Consider the following 24,199-nt stretch of genomic DNA (forward strand, 5'->3'; position numbering starts at 1 on the left):
ACAATCTTGTATTGGCACAAAAATAGGAATATTGACCAGTGGAACAGAACTGACAATCCTGATATAAAACCATCCTCATATAGCCATCTAATCTTTGACAAAGCACACAAAAACATACGCTGGGGAAAAGAATCCCTTTTCAATAAATGGTGCTGGGAAAACTGGATAGCCACCTGTAGAAGGCTAAAACAGGACCCACACCTTTCACCTCTCACAAAAATCAACTCACGCTGGATAACAGACTTAAACCTAAGGTATGAAACTGTTAGAATTCTAGAGGAAAAAGTTGGAAACACTCTCCTAGACATCGGACTAGGCAAAGAGTTTATGAAGAAGTCCCCAAAGGCAATCACAGCAGCAACAAAAATAAATAAATGGGACATGATCAAACTACAAAGCTTCTGCATAGCCAAAGAAATAGTCATGAAAGTAAACAGACAACCTACAGAATGGGAGAAAATTTTTGCATCCTATGCATCCGATAAGGGACTGATAACTAGAATATACTTAGAACTCACAAAAATCAGGAAGAAAAAATCAAATAACCCCATTAAAAAGTGGGCAAAGGACTTGAACAGAAATTTTTCTAAAGAAGACAGAAGAATGGCCAACAAACATATGAAAAAATGCTCAACATCTCTAATCATCAGGGAAATGCAAATCAAAACCACAATGAGATATCACTTAACCCCAGTGAGAATGGCCTTTATCAAAAAGTCTCCAAATAACAAATGCTGTCGTGGATGCGGAGAGAGAGGAACACTCCTATACTGCTGGTGGGACTGCAAACTAGTTCAACCTCTGTGGAAAGCAATATCGAGATACCTTAAAGCGATACAAGTGAATCTACCATTTGATCCAGCAATCCCATTGCTGGGCATCTACCCAAATGATCCAATGACACTCTACAAAAAAGACACCTGCACTCGAATGTTTATAGCAGCACAATTCATAATTGCAGGGCTGTGGAAACAGCCCAAGTGCCCATCAATCCAAGAATGGATTAATAAAATGTGGTATATGTATACCATGGAGTACTATGCAGCTCTAAGAAACTATGGTGACATAGCACATCTTATATTTTCCTGGTTAGAGCTGGAACCCATACTACTAAGTGAAGTTTCCCAAGAATGGAAAAACAAGCACCACATATACTCACCAGCAAATTGGTATAAACTGAACAGCACCTAAGTGGACACATAGGTACTACAGTAATAGGGTATTGGGCAGGTGGGAGGGGGGAGGGAGGCGGGTATATACATATATAATGAGTGAGATGTGCACCATCTGGGGGATGGTCATGATGGAGACTCAGACTTGTGGGGGGAGGGGGGCAAAAGGGCATTTATTGAAACCTTAAAATCTGTACCCCCATAATATACCGAAATAAAAAAAATCATTATTTGAGTAGTTTCTGTGAGTGTGTTTTTAGACAAGATTTATTTTTGAATTGATGAACTTTGAGTAAGGCAGGTTGCCCTCCATAGTGTGGGTGGGCTTCATCCAATCCCTTGAAGGATTGAATATAGTAAAAGACAGACCTTCCACATGCAAGAGGGAATTCTGCAGCAGTTGTCCTTCAGACTTGAACTGAATTATTAGCTTTCTTTAGGTATTCAGCCTTCCAGCCTAGCATGCAGATTTTGGAATTGACAGCCTACCTAATCACATGAACCAATTATTTAAAATAAATATTATGTATATTTAAGAGTTAAAAATGTTATTTATATATAACATGTAACTATATATTATAATACATAATATTATATTTTATTTTATTTATATAGCTATATTTTGTATATATATATATATATTTCTTATTGGTTTTGTTTCTTTGGAGAATCCTGACTAATATATGGGGATATCAACTGACAGTGTGGTTTTAGGAGGCAGAGTTTGCAGTTTGAGGACAGAGAAGATGTTATAAAACAGGCATGTACCAGAGTAGAAGAATTAATGTACTGCTAAATGTACAAGATTTCAGGATTGCTTAGCAACAGTAAGGGCCACTTAAGATTATTGATCATGAAGTCAAATAGAGATTGGTCAGCATGGTTGCTTGATTTTCACCAGCCACAATCTCCTGCGCTTTTTTAGGCACAGAGAGATTTATATTTAACCAGGATTGGGATTTAGTCATGAGTGTATAGCAAAAGAAGGAAGGATGAGAGAGATGCAGTATTCAAGGGAGTGATTATTAGGATGTGCAATGCAATATAGGTTGGGAAAGGAAGGACATAGGAACTCAAAGAAACTGATTAAGGGACAGAGAAAGGTTGTGAGATACATGGGTGTATGTCTGATCATGAAGGCCAAACTAACATACAAACCAAAAAATCCAAATGGGTACCATGTTATTAACTAAAAGAAATAAGAGCATGTTGATGGTAAGTAAGGTAAATATTATGTCTCTTACATACTCTTAAAAGGCAAATATTTAGTTTTTTATAGATGGGATGCCATATGGTAGAATGGACAACATCTTCTGCACATAATTCCCCCAACTGGCATGCTCTGAATATAAGTCGTAATCCTCAAAAGAAAAAAACAAAATCTAACAGTATACAGTCTTACATCTAACAGATTTTGAAAAATATATTTAGGAAAAGAATATGTTTTCCATAGTCAGAGAGATCAAGTTTAGGATGTTTCACACACCCATATCTAAGTACGAATGGAAATATATAAATATAAATATTTATTCACATATATACAACACTATATATTATATAAGTTAATGAATATGCAGGATAGAGATGAAAAATAGTCAGAATTGGAGATGAAGTTAGAGATCCTGCATAATACATGCATTTCTTGCTTTTTATCTCTTACCTTTACTTACTCATTTTGCATGCTGTGGTGTTTTAAATGGTTGAAAAAACATAATCAAACTTTCTTTCAGAGCTCTTCAGCCAGTGTTAATTATTTATCTTGTTTTTGAGGTTCATAGGTGCTTACAGGAAATTGCCTTAGTGAATAAATGCAATTCCACTCAAGTGGTGTCCCAGTCACCAACTCTTGCAGCGATCAGGGCTTTACCCATAGTCATGTATCATCAGTAAGTCACTTAATGATCATTAGGTTGATGTACCAGGGACAGCACAATCAAGTGTGTTGCATTGAGGACCTAGTTTTGTGAGGTTTAAGAACAGTTATGGAATATGAAATTGACTCCCCTGTTTGTAACATACTACAAAGAAAATAAATCTGGGAGAAGAAAGGATCTTGCAGAGAAAATAAGTAGAGGTGGTTGTTGGAGCATGAAAGTTGTGACTAACCAGAAACAAATAAATTAGAAAAATCAATTAAGAGACCAACTCTATAGTTATCACACTGATGCTGGTTCTTAGTTGTTATAAATGAAAAATTCACCTGACAATAAGATGTAATTTTTATCCATTTTCCTATTAATTGTTAATTAATTGTTAATCATTATGGGGATTACAGTTAATATTAATGAGATTCTGACTATGTGCTAGTGACTTTTCTAAGCACTTAGCTTTCACAATAAATCTATGAGGTAACTATTATGATTAGCTCTATTTTACAGTTGAACTAAATAAGAATGTGCTCTCCCCAAATTTATGAATTTATAAAATGAATATGTATTCAGCCTAATCATTTCTAATGTCATTATCTTTAGCATGAAAATAAAACCTCAAATGATACTTAAATGTTTAGTTTCAGGCTCCAGAAGAATTGAAATATTCAAAGAAGCTTACATTCAAAAGAAATTAATTGGACACAGTGTTCTTTTAAAATCATTTTAGGGGATCAAGGAACATGGGGAAGAGCTTGAGTTACTTTAGTTAACAGGAACATTCAACTAACTCAAACACTCATTCCTCAATTGCATTGATAACTTGGTCTGAATTAGATAGAAAAAAAAGCTGTCAATCCTGCTATGTTTTAGTGGCAGTCCATTATTTTCCAGTGTGCAATGCCTCCTAAAGAATGCACAGATAGCTTCATTTTATTTACTGATATAGGGCTTTCTTATTGAAAATTTGGTTTACTACAAAAATATGTAGAATAAAATGTAGCAACTATTTAATTCACTTCAGGATAGGGATGGCCTTTCTAATTATTAAAGCAAAGCTGGGGGAAAAAAACAATAACAACAAAAAAACAAAGAGTAATTAATCTTTTGTTGCTGATGGAAATCTTTGCTGACATGATGGATGAAAGATTTATCTATCTTCCCCCAGTTATATATATATATATATATATATATATATATATATATAAAATATATATTTTTTTCTTCAAGTGAGGGGCAGGTGTTATGAATAAGCAGACATTAATATACTATTTACTGATAATTTGGGGTATGCTGATAAATTTTGTGTGTATAGTAAGTAGAAAGAAAAGCATCATGTATTATATCTATGGAAAGGTCAGGACTATATTTATTAGATGTGCCCATAAACCCTACCTACTTATTTCTATTGTAAGATAATGGAGCATAATTTTCTATTCCTCTCTCTGTTCCTGGTTTTTATTCTTATATTTGATATGCATGGAATTATAATTGAGAAATAAAGTTAACCTTTAAAAGTGTGTGTGTATATGTAACTATAAATCATGATACATATATTATGCTTCTTGGTTTTAGGTTTCCCAAGACACAAATTTTACAATTTCTTCATAATCTTGATGATTTCATGAGAGCCTAGATAAAATATAATCATTTACCAAGTCCCAGTATGGGACAAATGGGTTAATACAATGGTGTGCTTAGTGCCACCACTCTGGACACCATCTGAATGGTCAAAATGTAAAGCTTGTAAGCTCAAACTCAAATAATCATATCTGGAGACCACATGTAGGAATTCATATTTATAACTTTTTTATAACTGGTGGCAATTTGAAAAGAGTATTTATAGGAAGAAACAGAGCAATCACACTGTCAGCCTTGCCTCTTTAACCTAGAAATTTTCATTTGTAAAAGGGAAAAAAGTGGGCTAAAAGTTGTCTGAAATCTCTTTTGACTCTAATAGTTTATACAATGTCATCTAATTAGAATACTAACCGCAACTTTATTGTTTGATATAATGATTTGTTTATCTTAAATGAGTTTTTTGTTCTCCTTCATTTCAATCATATTATAATAAGATGTTAGGATTGGAATTGACCACAAGGATCATCTTGTCAGGCTAATTAATCTTCCTAATTAATGACAGATATGTTATTAATACTTACAAAATAAACAACAGTGTCTTTATAGGTTGTAGGCTATTTAAATGATTCAGTTAAACATTCCCAAGCAAAGTCCACACTTTATTTAATAACTCACATATTGACACTTATAATCAAAACTGGCATACCTTTTTAACATACCATTAATCATAAATCCACCCATCCATTCTTTTTATTATTATTATTTCAGCATATTATGGGGGTACAAATGTTTAGGTTACATATATTGCCCTTGCCCCCCCCCAAGTCAGAGCTTCAAGTGTGTCCATCCCCTAGACAGCGTTCATCGCACTCATTATGTATGTATATATCCATCCCCTCCTCTCCCTCGCATCTGCCCAATGCCCAATGTTATTCCTATATGTGCACTTAGGTGTTGATCAGTTAAAACCATCCATTCTTTATTTAAGCCTTAGTTGGTTAGTTTCCTCTTTCCTTCCTTCCTCCCTTTTTTCTTGCCCTGAAGAACTTAGAGTGTGGCAGATTCACAGAGTGTAGCAGATAAGGCAACTATATTAACAGAAACTAGCCAGCAATGTGGTGAAAGCCATAATAGAGAAATATGTACCAACTGTGATGGGAAGGGATAACAAGGTCAGTTTGCAAAGGAGAGACTTGAAAAGATATCACAGAGAAGATACCTTTAAAGAGGAATTGGCCTGAATGGTGTGTGATTGCAGGAGGAAAATATGTGTGAGGCAATGGAACCACAGAAATCTGGAATGGGCTCTATACTTTCACAAAGCCCTGGAAACTCTCTTCATATTTAGATCAAGTTTAATCAGTTTTCCAAAAGGATAATCCAAAGTCAATTCTACCTAATATCTGGATATTTATATATGTAAATGTATGTATATGTGTGCCTTTATTTATGCATATACAATATATATCTAATCATATACTGTACATATTATAATAAATAACAATACATTTAAAGATAAGAGTGACACAAAATTGAAATTTTATACAGATTCTACCTTTGTATAGTTAGCAGTATGTAGTACAATAAGTATCCCTTCCATATTCTCACTAATTGACTATTACCCTATTTTGCTGGAGAACTTGTTCTTTGAATGAACATGTATTGGACCTCATGGCTTTAGAGAAAGACATTGCACTTCTGGGAAAAAAAAAAACAGATTGGAAATTCTGATTCATTATTGCTAGACAATGAATTCAGCTTGCTTTTTAAAGGACACAGGTAAGTGATTTGTCTTTGTGACAAAATCAATGAGCAACTTCCAAAGGATGGAAGAATAAAGCATTCACAAGAAATCTAATAAAATGAACAGCACTAAATATAATGATGACAATGTCCCCTTAGAATTTATCATTGTCACTATTTTGTTTTTAAAGGAAATCTCCAAGATTCTTAATTCTAAAATAAGAAATGTTGTTAGATATTTTCAATACTAATAATGATAAGAATTATAAGAATTATAAGCTTATAAGCTAAATAGAAATAAAAAGCAGAATCAAAACAAGATAGGTTTTATATCCATTTAAGAGACTAAACGCCCTTACAATTTTTGCCTCTAACATTGAACAAAGAAAGTTCTGTATCTGTTTACATGCTGTTGTGCTATGTTCCTTTGATTCGCAAGACATTGAACATGAAGTGATTCAGCAATAGGCTTAAGCTCTATGTCTAGGGTACAAGACATAAAGCAATTTAATAGAGCAATACAAGAAAGGCCTAGAAACTATACAAATGGCACTATTTTCAATAAAAATCTCAAGTAGTTTATAAAAGTCTCCTTCCTATCAAATTGGGTTTCATCTTTCATCTTTTAGAATGTTGATCCTAAAGGAGAATAATAATAATAATAAGAGGTAGACCTAGAGAGCTTAGATTAGGTATTCATTTGGTTACTATTAAAATGTTACTCCGTATCACCAGAACCTTAAAACCTGGAGAACAATAAGTACTTTCCCTCCTCCCGGTAGAAAAATGCACTGCACTGTGATAACTTTTGAGATATGCAATGTGTGTAGCACACAGCTGAAGCACACAGAAAGGGACACTAGCTCTAACAAGGAGTTTACAGGCCCTATAGTAATGAATGAAAGTCCACCATAAAAGTTGAAATATGTAGATTCATGCAAGGTAAAAAAATATTTTGCTTTATTTGAGCAAAAACATAAGAAAAGATAAAGGTAATATAACCTCTGAAATAAGACATGGAACTGATTTTATAAGAATAGAACAATTCTGTATATAAAAAGAATTTCCAGACTAAACAAAAGCTTCAGTTATGCTGAATAAAAGCTAATATCAGTTTCCTTTAGTGCATCAGTCCTTTAGTTATCAGTTACCAGTTAGTTCATTAGTTAGTAAAAAAGAATTAACTATGTGTAGCAACTATAGTTTTCTCTGATTTTTGTAGCCATGTACTCAGAGTTTTGCTTATATCTATTGGTCATAACACAGTCATGTAGCCCTGAAAAAGGTACTGGGAGGAAACTAAATATAGTTCCTAGCTAGGTAAGTATTAATTTCCAGCTAAAATTCTTGTTATATTGCCAAAGGGGGACTAAGAGAAGAAAATTGGTGAACATATCTCTGTTTCCATTACATTATCTTACTTTAAAGTCAACTGGGGACCAGAAGAGCCATTGGATAGGGGGCAATAGGTAATAGCACACATACATGAAAAGTAAAATATATAATATTTTTCTTTATAAATTCAGAAAATGTATGAAATATATGAACCCCTGAGATTATGTACATGCACTAATTTGAGATATACAGTTTGTAAAATAAAACTTATTCTAAACCAACTATCTTTCAGTAGCCAAATATCCAATTATTACTGAACAAGGAAAGGTTTCCTTGCCCCACTCCTTTTCTTTAAATGGTAAAATAATTCAGAATGCATCCCAGGGCAGTCATTTTGGCATAAAACCTTGTTCCTCAAATTTGGGAAATGTTAGAATCTTATTTAAAAATATAATTGATAACTGAGATTATTTTAAGTCCTTTAACTTTTAAAAATCAAAATAGGTTTCTTTTTAAAATAATAACTACCAAATATATTTACCAGGTAAGCTTGAATTGTGAGAAAAGTTATAAAATTGGGTTAATCTTGTCTAGAAAAAAAATGGAAGTGTTAGTATATTAAAAGCCCAGAGTAGCAATTTTCTACTGTCAGCAGAGATATAATCTTTTCTAAAAAATAAGAAATGCATAGAATGACGAGAAGTATAATATTCCACATAACAGAGAAAATTTCATGAAGAATACAAAGAGAGGTTTATTTTCTTGCAGCTGTGGCAAGAATAGTGAACTTAGACAATGAACACCTGCATGTGATATTTAGAGAGATTAAAAGAGACAGTTATTTATGTGTTTAGTGTCACATTTATTTCAAAGTGTATAGTCATGGGAGTGGAGAAACAGCAGGTAGAGTTTAAAAAGGAGGAGAAAAGTGAGTGCTTTGTTCCTTCTCTACTCTCTTGCAGCTTTTTGAAATTAAGCAACTTTGAGTATCTAAAATTTAATTTTCTTAGATCTTCCTTCCATTTCAGAATATGTTCTGCCTGACTTACTGGATTGTGCAGAGATAGAGTGAAATTATGTAAAATGCAATTACACAGGTAACATCTTAGCTACAGGAGTGGTGGCGGCAGAATCAGTTTCTAATTCCCTTTTCAGTAGCTAATTTTTATTGTAAAAATATATAAAGCTAGCAATAAAATAGCCAACAAGTACTTACTATCTACTATGTGATAGGTACCGGATTCCTCAAATGATATTGATGGTAGTGATAGAAAAGGAAGAATAGGGAGAGGAGAAGGAAAAAGAGTAGTAGGAGGAAGAAGAGCAGGAGGAGGAGGTGGTGGAGGTGGAGAAAGAAGAGGAGAAAGTAAGGATAGTATGAAAGCAAGGCAGTTATATAACAGGGGACAGGGAAAATATATGCTTCAGAGAAGTGGTTACCAAATCTGGATCTTGTTTTTTAACATTTCAGATTCCTTGCTTTTTATTATGATAATATTATTTAACTCCCTATTATAATACATTAATACTAGGCTCATTGGTTGCATTGCTATCAAGCATTCAGACCTAACAGTAACCTCAAATTTTGTATTTGAGAAATTAGTTCTTGCTCATAGTACAGAATTTGAGCCGACCATTTAATCAGTTGTCTTGCTCTCCCTGTGGCTAATAAAGGTACATGAACCCAAATAAACTCCGTGGTATATCCTCTCCACAGCAGTCCTCAGACCACATTTTTACTGTAACAAAGGCTAAATTTCTTTTTCTAGGCTTTTAAGATTACTCACATTGCAGATTCATTTTTGTGAACTTTTCACCTGTACAATAGAAAACATTTTACTTAAATTTAAGAAATTCAGATGATCATGCCTCAGAGATTTCTTACTGATTCTGAATCTCTAAACAACTTTTAGAAATCTGCATATTAAGGAAGCTCTACAAATGAGTATTAGTAGCTAGCCAGCACCTGGACATTGAACAGCATTTGCCAACCAATTACCTATAGCCTTGCTATCCAAAGTATGGGACACACACTGGCTATATTAGCATCACTTGGTAACTTGTTAGACTCTCGGGTCCCATCCTTAATCACGAAATTCATTTTTCCAGGATCCCCAAGTGCATCTCATGCATATTAAAGTTTCAAAATCATGGGGGATGACACCTAATTTTTTTAAAAAAATGTATTGAGTAAGGAATAGATTATAAGTCAATGTGAAATGCTAAATTTAAATCACGTGTAAAGCTTGATTTTAGAGGCAGATCTGTTCTTAATGTATAAAAAAGTTCATTTCTATAAAATAGCTCATTTGCAATTTCTTAATATCAATTTTAGATAGCTAATATGCACCACATGTTAAGAGATTTATTTTTTAGGGAAAATGGAAAATGGTAATGGAAATGGAAGTTTCTCTTACCTGTGGTTATAAGAAACCTTGGAACACAGATCTCAAAGGCTGATGGAGAAAATTGCTACATTTATTGTTGCCTTCTGCAACTTTGAGACATAAGGTAGAAAAAAATCCAATATTGTTTTGAGGGGCCAGGAAGGGAAGATTCAACCTATAATATTTCAACAATGGTAAATAACTCAGATTTTAAAATATATCTAAATTTCTTTGTGGTTGGAAGAAACCTATGCTATATTAATGTGAATAGACTATTTATAGAAAGGGGGAGAATAAAAAGGGCAAAAGTGAGATGTTTCAGCTGATAGTTGAAATTACATTTAAAAGAGAAAATTTAAACTTCAATTAGGCATAATGCAGAAGTAGTGTGATAAATAATTTTAGAAGATAAAACAGATGAGTGTTTTACAATATCATACATAAATTTTATCACATTGACAAAGGGAATGCTTGCCAGAGTTTCAGTTCAGTTTCAGAATTAATATCAGGAAATGGAATCATGGGGTCATATAGCACATTTAAGTAATTATTGCAAGTGATAAACTGGCTATTTTCCCCATCCCATCCCTACTTGTGTTAGTTTCCTGTGGCCACTGTAAAATATTAGTACAAATTGGGTGACATAAAACAATAGAAATTAATTCTTTAATAGTTCAGAAAGCTAAAAGTCAGAAATCACCAACCTGGACTCATAGAGGAAGCAGGGTTGAGCAATCTCTAGAAGACTTAAGGGAGAATCTGTTCTTTGTTCCAGTTTCTCATGACTGTTGGCATTCCTCGACTCGTGGATGCATCCTTCTCATTTTTGAGGTCAGCATCTTAAAATTTCTCTCGCTCTGTCTTCATATCACCTCCTCCTCTATGTATGTGTCAAATCTCTCTCTGCCTCTCTCTCATGAAGACATTTGTGATTGCATGTGGGGTCTACCAGGATAATCCAGGATAATCTCACCATCTCAACATCCTTACCTTTATTACATACACAAATATATTTTTCCTTATAAGGGAACATGGACATGCTCCAGTGATTAGGGCATAATATCTTTGAATCATTTTTTCCAGCCTACTACATGTGCCTTCCATGTAAGAACTGAGGAAAAAGTATACCATGAATAAAGTAATGTTTAGTTTGTAAACAGCCATATATTAACATTTTACATTGATTAGGAAGGAATATGACAGGACATGATGACAGTTGTTCTAATAACTATTATCTTGTTTGACACAACCATGAAATCAGTGCTCATGTCTTTATTTAAATAACATTTAAGTAACACAAATAAAGTGTCAGAGATGTAATTTAAAGCTGGGATAGATAGATAAGTAGATAGAGAGTTTTTTTTAAACTCTGTCAACTTTCTTACTAACTATGACATCTAATTTTTTTCTTCTAAGCACTGGTATTTTATTATGACTGAAGGGAAATATAGTATATAATTGCCTAAGTAATTGTTTCAAAACATTTCTAACACTCTGAGTTTGTGCACACACCAGAATTAAACCATAAAATAATGTGGTTTTTTTTTTAAAAATCAACCTTCTTTAAAGCCAATGTTTTACCACCATAAATATAGGTTGAATGATGAAAATGTTTTAAAATAGCTTTGGTTTATGTTCTGACAACTGTTCATGGTACACTTTTCATCAACCAAGTACATGGAGATGAACATTTATCTAGTGTTATATGACTAGGGTTTCTTTAATGTCATTTTTATGGAGAATCTGTATGCAGCTAGTAAATTGCAAAAGCAAACAGTGAAGATCCATAATATGTTTGGAACAAAGGTGGAATTATTGACAAGAGAACATTGCTATCAAAGATATGGTTATGAGAATATATTTCACATGAGTTGGGACCAGAAATGATTAAAATATTTCTTATGGTCTATGTTCTGGAGGATGTTGAGGAAATGATTGATGATGGCAGGGAGGAGTAGAAGTGTTTGATGGTTTTCTGGATATATTTTATTTTATCGATTCAACATCTGGGTACACTTCTACAACGGACCCTTTTTTGTGGCAAATCTATCTGTGTTTTGAGTAGCATTAAACCCATCCATAAAAGGGCAGTAGTGTTACTATGAATTTGTTATCAATTTCTCATTTTCCTGGCTGTGATGATTGGCTCAGGTATGTAACCAATCCAGTATCTTTTCTGGAATTTTGGCTATATCTATCAGATTGGCTTCCTGGTGCTTTCTTATAACAAATACTCAAAGCATTTGAGGACTGCAAACATATTCTTTGCAAGCAAGCTGGCCTGAAATTGGATTCAGCTACAACACACCATCAAAACCACCTCCCTTATTCACATCAATAACCAAGTAACAATCTCTTAAGGGAACTTTTGAGGTATTTTTTTTTTATGTTTGATTTTCTGGTTGTGAGAAGATAGCCATAAATTCTAATTCCTTCATACTTTTCAAAAGCCACCCATAATAAGAAACCTTCAGTGACCACTACACCCGACTACGTTATTGTCCTCATCATTCCCCTTGCAACATTTCATAGCAAAGGGCTTATTTCAATTTGTTTTGTATTATATTTAGTTGAATTTTCATAATATTATTGCATCATATATTATATGACAAGTATGTCACCTATCATATAATATTAAATATTGTTTTTTACATTCTTCACGGTCAACGATTGCTTTAGATCATTGAAATTTAATAATATTCATGTCCTTATGGAATCTTGCACAGTTTTGGAACAATAGTGGAAATTAAGTAATGTGTTTATTCTAGAAATGCGCATATGGATAAATAAATCATATATATGCATCTAAATAACAAATATTAGAATAGTTCCTTAGATAGACTTACACTAATGTTCCTTCCTTGCCTATTTACCAACAATGACTAAGATGTTTGCATGGAATATATTTAATATAAATTGCCACTGATGGTGGAGTGGTCTAAATGTTAATAGTATCACTCCAAAATTCATGTCCACTGGAACCTCATAATGGAAACTCATTTGGAAATGGGGTATTTTCACATGTAATTAAGTTAAAACAAGGTCATACTGGATTAGAGTGTGTCTTAAATCCAGTAACTAGTGTCTTTATAAGAAAAGGAGAGGACACATAAAGACCCAAAGACACACAAAGGAGAAGTCAAGTGAAAATGGAAGCAGAGATTCACAGCCATAGAATGTGACAGATTGCCTGGAGACACAAGAAGCTAGGAAGAGGCAAGGAAGGCTTATTCCATAGGACCTTTAAAGGAAGCATGACCCTACAGACACTTTGGTTTCAGACATGTAGTCTCCAGAACTATAAGAGAGCAAATTTCTGTTGTTTTAAGCCACTCAGTTTCTGGTACTTTTTAACAGTAGCCAGAGGATCAAATGTGGATAGATCATAGTAAGCTGGAGGTCTTGGATACAAAATTAACCAGAATAAGAGTTGACCAAAAAGTCATAGAAATGATCACTTAAGAGAGGAAAATCACCAGAAATAAAGTGGAAAAAATCATAATTAAATGATTTAAAAATCTCTTAGGCATGCCCTGGATTAAGTATATATTTGACTCAAACTCTCACACCTATTCATCAGCAGGCAGGCATGAGAATCCATTTTCAGAATGATGACCCTGAAGCACTCTATCACATTAGGAAGTGTTCCATCATCCCCACTTCAGTGTGTTTGTTGAGGCAAGAAGGTGGAATAATTTATTTTAGGAAGATTTACAGCCACAGGAGGTGAACCAAAACGGGTTTTCTTCTTGAAGTTTTCTCTAAATCAGTGGTTATTGACCTTTAATAATGTTTGTTCTGGTCAAGGACTTCCTCTGAGAATCTAGACCCCCTTCCTTGAAAAATACACATATGCACATATACTTTTTATCTGTTAACTCCTCATTTCAGGATGACTAGAAATTCCCTGATATCAATCTTTATATATTGTAGAGTCTCTAAGCATCCCTATTTGAGACTATATTAATAGCAAATCAGTAAATCAGCTTTAATCTCCAAATTTGGAGGTAGTATTTAATGTTTCTTTAATTAATTTAATTCATTGATGCTAAGAACAGACTTAAATGTGGTCTTGATTCATTCTCAGTCTACATGAAGTCCTGGCACTGTGTTGTTTTTGTAAAAAATGTAAATTGTTATATTCTATGGAAGGTAGGCTAACTTCAAGAAATCTGTGTCACACACAAAAAAATTTTATAAAAGTACAAGCACAACTTAATGCAAAAATAATATTTTCCAGAATTTATCCCAAACATTATAGTGAGTCAATTCTTTGCAGTTTTATACTCAGAATTTAGTGTTTCTTCCTGAAGGGAATTGACTTTTAATCATGCACATTATCATCTGATATATTAACAGATTCTTCATTCAACTTTTGTTTTAATGAAGGGGGAAAATCTTAACAGAATCTTTTGTATTTACAGCTTAGCCAGGCATCTTGGTGCAATGAAAAAGCATAGCAATTTCGAAGGTGCTAAACAGCCACTTCAAGCACTAAAGGGAGGCCCTTCTGTACATTTTCAGTCTTTCCCTTAAATGCCCTTGTATTGACAAATATGTCTCTAAAATTTTGATATTTAGCTCCCACATGTAAGTGAGCATATGTAAGCTTTGTTGACAAGACTTTCACCTGATTGCTTCAAAACTCAACATAGTGGGGGAAAAAACAAAACGTTTTCTGAAATTTTACTAACATCATTTCACCATTTATTAATTGCTACAATGGTGATTTGGTACAAAGAAATATACACTGTGGTGGAATAGATTTGATTTGAACATTCCATGAAAGCGAACACAAACAAAAACCAGAGGGCCAAGAACTTCGAAGGCACCTAAATCACTGTGGAGTTTTTTAAAGTTACAACAATCCAGTGCAGAAGTTAAAAGTGATATCCTTGAAAAGACATAACAGACACAGAGATAGATGAAATAAAAGTGCTTGAAATGCTCTGATTACCCATAGCTCACACTTTCTAGTCTCATTCTCCATTCTCTGTATTAAAAACCTTATTATTTCTTTTTCTCTTTCATCTTTACTTTGCTTTCTATATTGTCTGATATTGTTTCCCAGTTATGATTTTAACTTCTGAAGGCCCACAATCCTTGAGTCACAGGCACTTATATAGCCTGTTGCAGATGTGCCTGCCTAGATAAAGAAACAAAATATTTTCTGCCCTATACAGCATTTGCTTAAAATGTATAGATGTCTGAATATTTTTTTTTCTCTTAAGGACATCTTAAATCTTAAAAACTCAACCCCTAGGTGCTAAGGTAAAAGTGTCTTTTAAGATATTTTACATATTTACATATGCAAATATATAATTTTACATATTTACATATGTAAAAATCCTAATTATTCTTAACAATTTATAAAAATCCATATCAACTCAAAAAGTAATCACTCTGGGAACTGCAGGCTCCTTTCAGAAATCTATTTATACCTGTATTGTTTCCCTCACTTCTTTTCACTCTGTTTAATCAATTTACCTGTTATTTTCTTACTCCTGAAATAAAAATATTCTAAGCAATGCCCATAAAATTTCACTGTACAGAGTATGGGACAACTATTTTGTTCACTAAGTCTATCTTAATCTCCACTCATTGATCATTTGCCTAAATGATAAACCTAAAAACTCAAAGAATTAATATAAAGAAGTAAAGTTAAGAATATCTAGTTGATGACATATGTTCACCATTTGCACTTCTTTGTTAAGAAGTCCAAAACATTTTTGGTTAAAAATTTTGATCCCATAGGTTTTCAATATTATGAGAAAGTTAATAGTAATAAATTTAATTACAGATTTATATTTAGCAAATCTTACGTCTGTAGAGTTGTATTTCTTTTAGAATTATTCTAGCCCATACAGTTATCAAATTATGATTTCACTATAAAAGTGTCTCCCAAAACCAAAGTATTTTGTTATTGCTCATATTTACTTGTTATGAATAATTCATAGTTTTATTTTTAAAAGTGTCTTTTTGGTTGAACTCTAGATTTTTAAAAAGTATTTAAGATTAAAAGTGAACTTATTCTACTTATATAAAGATATAAATTAACCCATTATCCTCTCATATATATAACTGAGTTCATATTGCTCTTTGTGTATGTGTATGTGTGTATGTGTACGTCTCCGAGTGTGTGCGCACGTGTGTGTGTGTGTGTGTGTGTATACCTAAGCAAGTGTACTCCCTGTCCTGTTTTAGTACTGAAGTTAATGTTGCTTTAAATGTTTCCCTTCATTTAAATGATCTGTGGGCCTTTTTTGATTTGAGTAATCTACTCTTCTCACTGAGCTCTAAATGAGCCCTAATGAACAAAAAATTATCCAGTATATCCAGTATTCTGATAACTTTGGTCTGCTGATATTTTCCCACTATAATCAGAAAATAAAAAATAATGAGGCCTCAATGAAAATATTATCAAGTCCACTATCACACATTCTTGAGAAGACTCAAAAGAAAAAATATCACTAAAAAATAAAAAGACATTAAAATCATCAAAAAGCCATTTAAAACTATTCTTGCTTACTTTGTTCTATACTTTCTTCTCATATCTGATAAACCATTTTAATGTCATAATCAGAATAATGATGCAGAAAATTGATACCAAAGTATGTGTAAAGTCTATCTTTTAACTTTTACATCAAGGTGGACATCATTTAGAAGAATGTTTATAGTTCATCTGTTGATTAAATGTCTCAAAAATGAAAAGAAGGTAGGGAGAGAAGAAGGGAGGGAGGGAGGAAAGAAGGACGGTAGATATGTGGCGAGAATGATAGATTAGTAAAGGCTAAAGAGATGGACCTAAGATTCAAAATAAATCATAATTAGTGGAATTGATCAAAGATTTATCTTTAATTAGTCATAATTTAATGGTACTAATCAACTAATTATATTTAATAAAAGGGAAATAAAAATGTGGAAATAAAAAGGTAATAGAGAAATTATAGCAAATAAATTGTATAATAAGATAGACATATAATAAAAGAGAAAAAAACATATAATAGTTAATAGGGGCCGGGCGCTGTGGCTCACGCCTGTAATCCTAGCTCTTGGGAGGCCGAGGCGGGCGGATTGCTCAAGGTCAGGAGTTCAAAACCAGCCTGAGCGAGACCCCGTCTCTACTATAAATAGAAAGAAATTAATTGGCCAACTGATATATATATAAAAAAAATTAGCCGGGCATGGTGGCGCATGCCTGTAGTCCCAGCTACTTGGGAGGCTGAGACAGAAGGATCGCTTGAGCCCAGGAGTTTGAGGTTGCTGTGAGCTAGGCTGACGCCACGGCACTCACTCTAGCCTGGGCAACAAAGCAAGACTCTGTCTCAAAAAAAAAAAAAAAAAAAAAAAAAAAAAAAAAAAAAAAAATAGTTAATAGGGTTCTTATGTTGTAATGAATATCATGAAAATGATTATAGCTTATTTATGTTCAAATCTACATTACTCTGAGATTATCCTTAAATACATTTTTCATTCCAGATTGGCTCTTTCTACTATGCAGATAATTTCTAGCTAGCCTTTTTTCTCTAGTGTCTTTGATGTCATTTGGTAGACAAATAAACTTATGAAATGAATATTGACTTTTAATATTATCCCAAGCAAAATATAATTTAAAAAAATAAATAGAGAAATTTGGACTAATAAAATTATCAAATATATATAAATGTAAAGATTATATATTCTTTGGAATTCTTAGCCTTACAGTTTCTCTCCTTTAGTCAATGAAGGTTAAGTCTGTATGTGATTAATCCTTCAAACTATGGCAAATTTATATGTGTATTTGTGTATAATCTTTGATTTGTAAAAATTTGACTAAAATCCAAATCTTACCTCATTCTGAAGGTCTCGAATCATTTTGCTCTTCCTTTCCACTTCAGTCTTTAAAAAATTAATCTAAAAATAAATAGAACATTATATAGACAAGTTCCAAACTCATCTCTGTTGCTTTCGTTTTTTTTATTATTGTGAAGAATAATAAAGTGATTAAGATTATCCTTTTAAAATTTTCATTAAATGAAAGCTTCATTATTTAATTCACACAGATATTCACTTATTATTTAAAAATATGCTTTTTTTATATAACAAAAAATTCATTTTTTTAAATTGAGAAACCATGCACATTATATGACTGTGATTCTCTTACCTTGCTTAACCTCAATATTTAAAACTGTGGTTCCTTAAAACAAACAGATTCAAGTGTCGGGCCTAGGAATCTCTATTACTCTCCAGGTAATTTTGACCTGTGGTCAGATTTGGGAGCAATTGCATAGTGATATTCCTTATCTCAAAAGAATGGAACGATATGAATACCAAATAAGTCCTAATATCTCCTCCTGATTATATATTGTTAGGATGTGTAACCTTAGGCCAGTTACTCCAACTGTATTTGCATGAACATAGCTTTGCATGCCTTGAGTAGTTTTGAAAAAAGGCAGCATAACACAGTGGTTAAGATTTTTATAGAATTTATAATCTTTATCGTCATTGAGAGTTCACTAGTCACTAAAACTAGTCACTAAGAGTTCATTATGATTAAAAAATAACTGTATATAGTGAATGAAACATTTAATTTCTCTAATTTTAAATTTTCTGGTAGTCCCATTTTTTACCAAAAAAAAGAAGATACTGATAAAATTATTTTTACTAATATATTTAATTTATCATATTCTGAGTATCATTTGGGCATGTAGTGGATTATAATTTACATCCTTTTAAAATAATGTGCCCTTAAAATCCAATGTGTATTGTACATTTTTAGTGCATATCAATTTGGAGTAGCCATATTCCTAGTACTCAATAGCCTCATATATTGAGCAACATAGTCTTGTAAGATTCCTGGGATGATAAAAGAGACTCATGATATGGGTTATTTCTAAAGATAAACTGAGTCATTGGGTTGGAAATCAAGTTTAGGAGGAAGAAAAATTATATATATGTATATATATTTATATATATGTATATATATAGAGAGAGATTTAAAAAATGTTTAGTTCTAAAACATTTCAAACATAAAGAAAAGAAAAGAATATGTAAAATGCCTATGGGCCAACCTCCAAAATTAACCAAATATAAATATTGTGTCTAAATTTTTAGAGCCTTTTGTAAATAAAATATTATACATACTATTAAAGCTTCACCTAATTTTCCTTACTTTCTTCTCCTCAGAGGTAACTGCTATTCTGAAGCCAATGCATATTTCTATACATGTTATTTATTATGTATGCTCCCATGAAAATTACTTCACATTAAAGTTTGTATAAATTATGTGAAATTCAACTTTATGTTAATGAGATTTATCCATGTTTATTTTATGTAAAACCAGTTAATTCATTTTAACTGGTGAATTTGATATGATAATAATCACAGTTGAAGGTACAAATTACTGAATTAATCAAGGTAAAAACTAAGTTACTATAGCTGGTAGACCCCTAAATATAGTGGTTTAAATATATAACCATATAGAGGTTACTAGGGCCTGAGGTCCAGAGGTGAGTGGGCCATAGCTGGGATGCAGCTCCAGCAATGCAAATATCCTTTTCATGATGTCTCCCATTATCACCATTTCCAAATCACTGGATATGGAATGTCCAGGGTAAAAAAAAATCATGTAACCCCAAATTCTGACACTAAAGTATAATCTGGGCATATTATATTTTCGTTGGGAGATTTAAACTAGGACATCCCAGAGATAACTGGTCAGTTACCCAGTGAGGTAGACAAAGGATGTCATGGAGTGATGTTAAGCCTGTGGTGAGTCAAGTGTTGTGCAAGTAATTAACAAGTGGAGGAAGTCAGTTATCAGAGGGACAGAAAGAAACAGGCCTATGGAAAACTAGCCGAATTATTAAGCAAAAGACAATAAGAATACCAATGGATTCTTGTTTCTGATGTGTTTAAGAGCTGCAATAGTTCTAGTACCACCTAACTGCCTCATCACATCTGATTCCTAGGCTTGGCTTTCCATAAGGTCCATGAGAAGTCTTACAACACCTGATACACCATCCCCCACCCCTCGCCTGGCTTCTGGCTTGCATAGATTTCATGCATGACCATCCCTCAAATGGTACTGAAAACCCAACCCAAAGAATTTGGATGGTGAAAGAACACACAACACAGAAAGAATAGCCTGAGAACTCTCGTGTCTATGGTTTTGGCCATATTAATTTTTAAGGTACGTTTGAATTGTGAAGATACTGAGAGCAACTCAAAAACATTGGTCACATTCATTGTCCTATTATGCTGATAGTTCAAATGGTTGAAAAACAAACATCACCAAGTAGAACTTGACTCCAATCAAAATTAGGTAGGTATGAGAGTACATCTTCCAAATAAACAGCTTGTACATTCTTTTCTACCCAAGCACTTACCAGCACCAGATTTTTTTTATTTGTACAGATTTGTCTTTAGTTTAAGTCATGAAGTATTACTACTTGAAGCCATCTTACTTTTGTTAATAATTTTCTCTTTTGCTGATAACATTTTTTTTCCAAAATCCTTACAAATTGGTACTGTTCAGTGTATGTTATTTACAATTAAAAATTAATGTTATGGTCTAGAACATAACATTAATGTATGGTCTTGGCCTCAAGTGATCCTCCTATCTTGGCCTCTGGGATTATAGGCATGAGCCACCACTCCCCAAAAATTAACTTTAATTAAGAGTATAATGAAAATATATTGCAATGTCAAAACTACAATTATTTAAGTGTTAAACAAGAACAGAAAAACTTGAAAATGCAATACTTAAATATTCAAGACTTAAAATATATTCATTTAAAAAACATTTAAAAAACATTAGCATTTTAGGCCATGCGTTTAGAATCTCAGCAGGTTGTAATGTCCCTAGAAAATAAGCATTCTTACAGATAGTTATTAAAGAATTTACTGAGACACAGAGACAGAAAATACCATGTATTTACACTGAATAAGAATGAAAGAACATAGTGATTCTTTATGCTTAATGAGAATCAAATTTTGAAGCTAACTCTTGGTTCAGACTAATTATGCCTCATTTAGGATAAGCCATAAAAATTAACCAGAGTAGTGAAATGCATCCAGTGATCATTAATATCTTTAATTATGCTAGTCACAGCTGAGAGCTCATTCTACCTTGCTGTCTGGTAGGGCTTCCCTTTTGGAACACAGGTTTGAAAGATTAGGTTTGCCACTCCATTATTTGCTTAAGAATAAAAACAAACGTTCACATCCTCATAAAGAGTATTTTTAAACAGAATTAGATCAAGACAGAATGGATTTACTGATTTTTCAACTTAATTTTTCAGAAATGCATCATTTTTTATATTTTTGTAAGTTAACAGGCAAAACCGCCTTTATGTTTCATAGCATTTTACTATAAGGACTTATCAAATGCTGTGGGGATTTGCAACATCTTTTGCATAAATATGCAATCTTATATTTTTACAGGAAAAGGAATTGTAATTTGATATTGAATGAAGGGTAGCACATAAGATTATCTGCTCTTAAATTTAAAATAGCACAGCAATATTTATAGAATCAAATCCAAATTTTTGCCCAATTTGAGAGACAGTAATTACAATCACCTTAATCTCCCTTTCTTATCCAAACTTCAATTACAGTTATAGTCTTCCTAGCCGGGAAAATAATTAGTGAATGATTTACAACAGTAAACATGTTTAAAAAGATGTATTAATTTAATCTTGAGTTAACTTAGAATCTTTAAACATGGAGAAAAATTTAAAAGCATTCTGTTTGTCTTTACCAAAATTTGGAAGTGATGATCCCAGTGATACAAAATCTATGTTTCCCTAGATTCCACCATCCACCAGATGCACATGAAAAAAATAAAATCATAATATACACACATGCATATATCTATACATATATATGATATTCAAACATTAATTAAAGATTCTGCCATCTCTTTTTAGACTCTTTAGAACATATTACTCATTCAATTCAAAACATATTTCCCTGAAAAAATAACTAGGATTTCTTTCAGCTATAGACGTTTGCTTTCATTGATCATGAGGTATATTTTGTTAATATACTCTTGAATTTCTTTATTCAAGATTTTTACATCTATGTTAATTAGTGAAATATATCTATGAGTTTATTTGTATTGTCATTTATTAATTATAGAATCATAAATGTACATTATCATAAAATAACATGAGACTTTTAGCTTTTTTCTATTTTCCAGCATATGTTAGGAATTAATTGGTCTTTGAAAATTAGGTAGAAGTCACCATTAAAATCTTCTTACTCTGGAATTTGGGAGAAAGGATGAAATTCAATACATAAAATTTTAAATACACTGTTCTCTTCAAACACTACACTTTTATTGTAGAAATTTCACTATTTGATATTTATTTAAGATTTTACATATACAGTTTTAAACTTATCAGTGTGAAGTTTCTCATAATACTGTTAGTTTTTTGAATTGTGGATATGGTTATTTTCCAATTTTTTATTCAATATTTTAAAATTTGAATCTTTCTTTTTATTATGTCAATCTTTACGAAATTCTCTTTCTCATAATCTTTTCAAAGGATAATTAGAATTTGCGGGTTTTGTTTGTTTTATATTTTACTGTTCTTTTCCTCTAGCTTTTAAAATTCTCTTTCCTTATTGCACTGAGTATGGTCTTTTGCTTTTAAACCAACATGTTGAATTAATTTTATCTTTAATGTTTCCTGAAAAATACATTTAAAGTTATCGATTCTGACTAAATATTACTGTGATGTATTATCTTCAGTATTATTATGTACAAAATGTCATAATTTCTTTTAGTTTGTCTTATTAATCCAATGGATACTAGGAAATATGCTATTTTTTCCACACTTAAGAAATTATATGACCATTTGTAAAATTTATTTATAATTTTATTACAATAGGGTTGAATATGTGCTATCAATATTTTTTAATTTATAGGATTTCATTTATTTATTAATACATATTTCATTTCTGTAACATTTCTATAAATATTCTGGATGTGCTCAAAAATATAGGTACTTTGTTGGGTATTTCTCACTTTATATATAACAGTTCAAAATTATCAATTGCATTTTAAGATATTCTATGTATTTGCTTATGTATTTCTTCTATAATTTATAGATTAATGTTGAAGCTGCATTGTTAGGTACACAATGTTTATGATGTTTTTATTTTTATTTTTTATTTTACTAGTATATAATGTCTTCCTTTATTATATCTTTGTTCCTTAAATTCTACTTGGCAAGTATCAAAGTTGTTGCCAATTCTTTCTTTTTTTAAATGCTATTTTGCATATATTTTCCTATCTATCTTAAGTATGCAGTATTTTTAATTTCTAAATTTAATATGATTGTAAATATTATCTTATTCTCTTAATTTTAGTTATTCTGTCTCATTTTAAAAATTAAATTACTAAGTTTAACACATTTGAATTTATTGTGATTTCTAATACATTAGAACTTTGGCCATCTTGAATTTTTTGCCTACTTTTTTCTTTTTGTTAAATAAATCAATTTAATTTTTTCCATCTTTTTTCCTCTCTATTGAGTAAATAAGTTTTTCTGTATATGAGTTTCAACACTATGCACGCTAATTTTGTTCTCACAATAATTGCTCCTAAGTTAAGATATAGACAATTCATAATAAAGTTTTCTTTATTTACCATATGCCCCTTTGGTTGTAGTGCCTTCCTCCAATCATGTTTTCTTTCCCCGTTTGTTCCATGTATCCTAAGGGGAAAACTAAATTTGTATTTGTTCACTACCACTCCCCATATCACTTGCAGAGTCTGCTGTGTTTATATCTATTTTTGTGGTACAGTATTTTTTCCAAAAGTATTTTCAAAATGGAACTTTGTGTAGCAATGCTTCTGAGGTCTTATATGCCTTAACATTACCATGCGAATTTAAATGAACAGAACTATGCAGATGCACTGCACTAACACATAGCTTTACTGTGTACTTAAACTCATCATCACTCTTGAGAAGTATGATATCTATCTGTTAATGGCTTTTTGCAGAAGATCTTTCTTTTGGAAAATTGTGTAATTGTACCTTGGATTTTGATGTTTTAAAATTTCAGTGTGGCATGGTAAGATTTCTATTTATTTATATGTGTGTGTTTATTCTGTGACTCAGAT

General features: G+C 32.1%; 1 protein-coding gene across 2 annotated transcripts in view; it reads right to left on the bottom strand.

The window, feature by feature from the left end:
* LUZP2 (leucine zipper protein 2) overlaps nucleotides 1–24,199 on the bottom strand; it is a 440,045-nt gene that overhangs the window by 181,968 nt on the left and 233,878 nt on the right. For both annotated transcript variants that reach the window (XM_020286544.2, XM_020286543.2), the window contains exon 5: nucleotides 17,917–17,979. In XM_020286544.2, coding sequence (XP_020142133.1) covers nucleotides 17,917–17,979 — 63 coding nt within the window. The remainder of the gene's footprint in view (nucleotides 1–17,916; nucleotides 17,980–24,199) is intronic.

The sequence above is a fragment of the Microcebus murinus genome, chromosome 4, assembly GCF_040939455.1.
Source record: "Microcebus murinus isolate Inina chromosome 4, M.murinus_Inina_mat1.0, whole genome shotgun sequence".
NCBI lineage: Eukaryota > Metazoa > Chordata > Mammalia > Primates > Cheirogaleidae > Microcebus > Microcebus murinus.